Source organism: Anopheles aquasalis, chromosome 3 (genome assembly GCF_943734665.1).
Source record: "Anopheles aquasalis chromosome 3, idAnoAquaMG_Q_19, whole genome shotgun sequence".
NCBI lineage: Eukaryota > Metazoa > Arthropoda > Insecta > Diptera > Culicidae > Anopheles > Anopheles aquasalis.
In genome coordinates, this window is record NC_064878.1 from 10,416,707 (window position 1) to 10,422,500 (window position 5,794).

The window sequence follows — 5,794 nt, forward strand, 5'->3', positions numbered from 1 at the left end:
TGGCATCGAGGTTGAGTGTAATGTGAGCTTTCCAAAAACTATTGATACTTCTTTTCTAGCCTAGATTATTGCTGTACCTATGATAACACATCACTAAACATCCGAAACGAAATATCTGAAGCATTTGAATCTCCTGATAGAAACACACATGAAATGGACCAACGCACCACGTGGTATAACTGATTAAACTGATGACTTACAGTAAATGTTTAATTTTCAGCAGTAAATTCAATTTCAATAAAGAAACAGATTAATGGAACTTTGTGATGATGATGTTTCATTTATTTATTGATGTTTCATGTAGGATGTGAATGTTACAATCCGCGCTGGGAGTGTTTAATTTTTCCTATAATCCAATCTCCGTGATGGGCGATGGATGTGGCGACTGCCGGGTAATTGTTAGACGCCTCACCATAATGCGAGATTCCAAAACTAGCCAATGCCACCATGAACCAAACTTGGTTTTGACGATACATTAGCGGTGAACCAGAGTATCCTTTAAAGGAGCTGTGGCCCGAAATGGTGCGTGTACAGAGATTGCCTTCGTCGAGCACAAAACCATGCAACGATATCACTGCCTTCATCATAGGCTTGCAGTACTGCAATGGTAGGTACTGTAGGTAGGCAGTCTGCTTAATTACACTTTGAACTCCTAATAGAAACGGAAACACGAAGCAGAATGGTTACTTATCCGGTACTTCTAGAAAATATTACAAATGCTTACCTTTAATATTTTCTCCCCAACCGTAGGTAACCAGTACTGGATATTCCGATAGATACGATTCGTAGTGTTCTGCTGACGGAATACAGACGGGCTTCGGAGAGTTTGGCAACGAGAAGTCCACTGGCTCTCTCAGTCGTAGCAACGCAATATCGTGTACATTCATTTTCTCATTGTACCCCTCGTGGACGATGGCATCATCTCTGCCCAACTCCTGATACAAACCATCAGGATATGTTCCATCGGGATGAGTGTAGTTCAGATTAGTGGCACCGATGTAAACATCAAATCTTAAAAAAAACACCCAAAAACGTACCAACATTAACACTTTACGTTCTGTGTTTCGCTCGCAGTAACTTACAATCCCTTATCCTTCACGCAATGTGCCGCTGTGAGCACATACTGCGAGCTTATCAAACTGCCTCCACATTGGCCATACTGCACTGATTTGTTGGCGTTGAGAACGCCATGGCGAATGTACACGATGAAAAATGATTCAGAGGGATACGATCCGTTGTGCCCGTGACCTTCGCCAAGTCTGTCTTGAAGGCAATCGGGTGAAATCTTTTTTGCAGCTCTTACCACTCTCTTACCGGTTGTGCTTTCAATGATGTCGTGGCTGGCGCAGCAAACGTTTCTCTGTCGAGAATGCAGGAAGAGCGTGAGCGGCCCATTCAACTATGTAACTAACAAATATGTCGATAACTTACGGTATTTTCACCTACGCAAGCAAATTGCGCAGCACGTACAATATTCACATCCTGTTGCGTTAAAAAAGGGCTATCTAATAATGCCTTGATCGTTGAGCATTGCTCCACGGGAACGCAGGACCTTTCAGTGCCACCTGATGCCAAACATTTCGCGTTCTGTCCCCACGTTGCCTTAACAAGCGCCAATGCACCGATTACCACACATAAACCATAGCACAAACGCATCGTTCTTCTCGTCACTGAAGTCAGCTAATAACTACTGAAACCGTTCGAAACGGACTCATAATAAAAATGTTTACCGTGGAAATTCCCAGCATACGCAAATACCCCACAGGGAGAAATGAATCAACTGATAAGAGCGCGTCCGGAATATCCCGGCGCGCATGCTATCGGTATTATTAAGGAAGCAGTATCAAGACGAAGCACAGAGAGTAGAATATTTTAAGCCGGAGAGCCCTATGCACGGAGAGGAGAGTAAGGGGAGATGATGATCGGTCAGAAAGTACCAATACCAAGGGAGTTCAACCGGGATCATAGAACAAAGAAGAGTTCAACAGAAAAAAACACCCCTGTACTTACGTATTGTGCATGAATTATGATTAAGGCAGCAGCTAAGAGTGGAAACAAAATCGATTCGAAAGTTCAATTCTAACAAACTGTGATCGTCACTGGTTTATGAGAAAAGTAGAAGGGGTTCAGTTACATATTTGTCTGTTTATTTTTACGTTAAACCCTAAATATGTTAACATAACGCAATCAATTTAAAAACGATCGCGAACGGTTTAGAGTCATTATCCATGAGCATAAGTGGTAGAAAACCTTCCAGTTCGGCGTAGTATATCAACGGCGCGAACTTTGTAGTATCCTGTAAAAAAAGTAAAACATTAACCGTCTCACAGACATTCAATCGTCGAAAGAGCGATCATAACACAAATGATACTCCAACGATGTTAACACACTTGGCCTACCTGTTGGAGATGAGCTGTGGAACTGGAAAAACGCAAAGGGCGTATGCTGTCCTCGATTGATTAGTTGCCAAGTACTCTTTGGGCAGTGCCGTGGTTCTCCTAAAAGTTGAACTGGTTTAAACCAAACTTCATACGTAAACAAGCATCTAGAAAGAGACGGTAAGGAACTTGTAGGATTGCGAAGAAACTGTATATTTGAAACAAACCTCAAGTTGGCCGTTTTCGGTGGTTGCCAAAATATGATATACTCCCCATCGTGCACCTGCATCACGCTAACACGACATACCGGGCCAGGTGGAGGGAACTTGTCACTGCAAATCCGTACCGCCACGATCCAGGGTGCGTCAAGAGTTAAGATAAGTTGTAGATTTGTAACGTTGCTCGCTATTAACGCTGGTCCACCGTTCAAAACTGCCGGAAACTGAACGGATCGAAGAGCGGCCAATTGTTCGATAGTTGGATATGCCGGTCGACCAAACGAGTGCCATAGCCGAAACGGATCTGTTTTTCCGTCCTGTAACGCCTCAACCGTGTATCCTTTGCGGCTCTCACCCGCGTGGAGAAGCAACGAAAGCGGAATAGTCAGCTTTATGCGCGATCGCCGTTTATCCATTGCTGAGCTGTCGTTCGACCGGGATATCAGCAGACACAAGTACCTTCTATTCTCATGTGAAAGTATGTAGGACACGTTATTGTCGCGAAACGCGGTACGAATTGCCTGACTGCCCAATGTGGCTAGCATGCCGACGGTCGAAAACACGGGCTTCGCAATAAATTGCACGTGTGGTGGATGCGTTTCGTTCATCTGAAATCTTGCCAAAAGCGTGCGCTGCTCGAACTCATACGGATGATAACTGAGGAAGGCGTTATCGTGCGAAAGGAAACGAAAGCTGGCTAATAACGTTCCGTTCGTGTCCGCCATGGCAGACCAATGCTGTGCTACAATTGAAAACAACATCGTAGCATAGCGTACATCCGCCTGAAATGGTCGAGCCGTTGACCAGCTGGCAACGGGATCTGCTTCACTGTAAATAAATTGAGAGAAAGAATAAAACAATAAGTATTCATTGCGCAATTCAAAAGGCTACAAAACCTACTCGTTGGCAAAGCCCATCCGACGGATATTTGGAAACCGGCTGAACAAATCCTCCATCAGTTGCTGCGTTGAAGACAACACTTCCGATGCCCAACGACCGGTTCCTTTCCGGTGAAAGGTAAACGTTTCAAAAGGACAATCGCCACTATTGCAGAGCTTTGCGGCAGCCCAGCAAAGCGGATGGTGTGTCTCTGCTTTGAACAGTCCTGCCGGACCTTGCAGCTGGAAAAGTGTAGCTGAAGGTGGCTTCGGGGTCTCGGGTAGCTTACGGACATGATCAAGTCCTGCCCGAATCGCCAAAATATACTCCAGATAATCTATAACGATGAATTGTTAGAAGCACTACGAAAGGCATCCAATGTTATGATACAAAGTCGCACCTGATACGGTGAAATTGAGTACATTGTAGGTACGCAGATCTGGTTCGTTCCACGATTCAAATCTCCAGCGAGCAACGGTATGCAATCCGTATCGAGCTGAAAGTAGCATGAGGATCAATGCACAAAGTAGTCACTGCCGATCGAGGATTGCCGAGGAAGCAGAATCTCACCAACATATCTCTGCACGATGCGGCTTACTAGATTCTCCCAAAAGTGAGCTGTAGGGTGTGGTTTAGCGTAGCCCTGGGGTAAGCCCATCAACTCAAACCCAGGATAAAGACCGATATCGTGCAGTCGGTCCAGCAGCTGATCAAGGTAGGCGAAATCGTAACGGACCTTCGTCTCTTTGTCATTCGAGCTAAAATCATAAAATCCAGTAAAAAAAACGAGATAATGAAATTACAAAACCAGTTTAAATTCAATTTCACAAAAGCAAAGGGGCTAACACTACTTTCAACGCCAAGATGATCATTTCATTCAGATGGTTTAATCACGTTCCGGACTCTTGAACCACTTGAACGTTTCGTTTCTTTCGTATAGCGTTATCGCTACCCTTAGTGAACCTGAAGGAGCGCGAGTGTTGTAACACAGTCTCTATTTTATTATTGTTTGGCAGTAACTTATGCAAGAAAAGAAAATCAGCCTTTAGTGTGAAACCACTTACACTTGGATAAGCTCCAGAAGCCAATGGATGCGCACATAGCTGATCGCACGATCGCTTAGCGAACCTATCAACTGCAGGTTAAGGTGCATTGCTTTCGACAGCAGAAATGCCGCAGTCTCATTCCGCGGTTCGGGTGGACATAGGCCGGTGCTACTCCAGAATGGTGGCAAAGGCTGAAAATCATCAAAGGCTACCGGCTGGACCACGTCATTTATCTTTAACACCACGTCACCCCTTTCACTAACGACTGTGGCCGAACTGGTTGAGCATATTAGAACGCAGAGCAGAAGCAGCAACATTGTACGCTGCTGCAAGCTATGAGAACGAAAAGTGCAGCGATGGATGGCACTCGAGTACATTCTGCAAATAACTTTCGCTACAACATCCATTTCTAACTTTCTCTTGTTCACAAAACGTTTAATATGTTCATATCATGTTGAAATATCACTCGTTTTTGTTCGATTGGTGTAAAGTCATGTGATGCGTGGCGTTCCGTGGCCAGTGTGTTGGCCCCTTCCTCAAAATGGTAACGACGATTTATAGCTGCATTCACTGGCCAACTTTTCTTCGCTTTCAATATTATAACACATCGCGCTGGGTCTCTACCACTGTAACCACGGTGGCTGGTTGATCTCGTGTGGCTGCACGAACGTTAGATTGACCGGAATGTTCACAACGGCATACGGTTGCTTCAGCTTGCTCAGCGTCCGTCGAATGATGAGCCCATTTTTGCCCAGCAAAAAGGCGGCCGGAATATCGGTGTCACGATCCGTGCTATCGTGCACCATCTCTATGTAATAATCGTAGTCATCCGACTCGGCATCAATCTCCGTAATGATCACAGCGGCACCACCCACCGCCTCAACGTTGATTGCTTTCGTGAGAAACGAACAATCGCTAAAATGCAGACCAAAACCATTAAATGAACCACTGCTTCGGTGTGCGGCGGTGCCCCGTTCTTACCCCCGCTCCACAAGTGCTATATTCCCGACTAGCTGTTCCGCGTTTTCAAACCTCGCACTGCACGCATCGGCAGGAATGGCCGGCACCAGCTTCCCACTCGTCGCTTTGTACGTGGTACCGAAGCTGCCGCCAAAGTCTTTCGCGGGTCGTAACCGATAAGTGTACTCCAGCTCGGGAGGGTCGAGGATTTCGAAAAACACGTCGCCTGCTATGATATCGTGCGTACGTATGCCATCGTACATGTGCAAGTTGTTAGCTGGAAACGGAAAAACGGACACCGTCAGGGGATCCG

General features: G+C 45.6%; 3 protein-coding genes across 3 annotated transcripts in view; all 3 read right to left on the reverse strand.

Annotated features, from left to right (window-relative positions):
* Positions 1 to 269: 269 nt before the first annotated feature.
* LOC126575838 (phenoloxidase-activating factor 1-like) lies at positions 270 to 1,665 on the reverse strand. The gene is made up of 4 exons (XM_050236778.1): positions 1,432 to 1,665; positions 1,083 to 1,360; positions 725 to 1,011; positions 270 to 652 (listed from the first exon to the last, which is right to left on the reverse strand). The coding sequence occupies exons 1-4, from the start codon at positions 1,654 to 1,656 to the stop codon at positions 315 to 317; spliced, it is 1,128 nt and encodes a 375-aa protein (XP_050092735.1). The 5' UTR covers positions 1,657 to 1,665; the 3' UTR covers positions 270 to 314.
* Positions 1,666 to 2,125: 460 nt separating this feature from the next.
* Positions 2,126 to 4,928, reverse strand: LOC126577509 (alpha-L-iduronidase). The gene is made up of 7 exons (XM_050239179.1): positions 4,540 to 4,928; positions 4,046 to 4,233; positions 3,876 to 3,971; positions 3,497 to 3,812; positions 2,606 to 3,424; positions 2,400 to 2,545; positions 2,126 to 2,296 (listed from the first exon to the last, which is right to left on the reverse strand). The coding sequence occupies exons 1-7, from the start codon at positions 4,926 to 4,928 to the stop codon at positions 2,223 to 2,225; spliced, it is 2,028 nt and encodes a 675-aa protein (XP_050095136.1). The 3' UTR covers positions 2,126 to 2,222.
* A 7-nt stretch (positions 4,929 to 4,935) lies between these two features.
* Positions 4,936 to 5,794, reverse strand: part of LOC126577510 (PRADC1-like protein) — a 1,205-nt gene continuing 346 nt past the window's right edge. Inside the window, exons 2-3 of the mRNA XM_050239180.1 lie at positions 5,503 to 5,758; positions 4,936 to 5,436 (exon numbers count right to left, since the gene is read on the reverse strand). Coding sequence (XP_050095137.1) covers positions 5,142 to 5,436; positions 5,503 to 5,758 — 551 coding nt within the window. The 3' untranslated portion in view covers positions 4,936 to 5,141. The remainder of the gene's footprint in view (positions 5,437 to 5,502; positions 5,759 to 5,794) is intronic.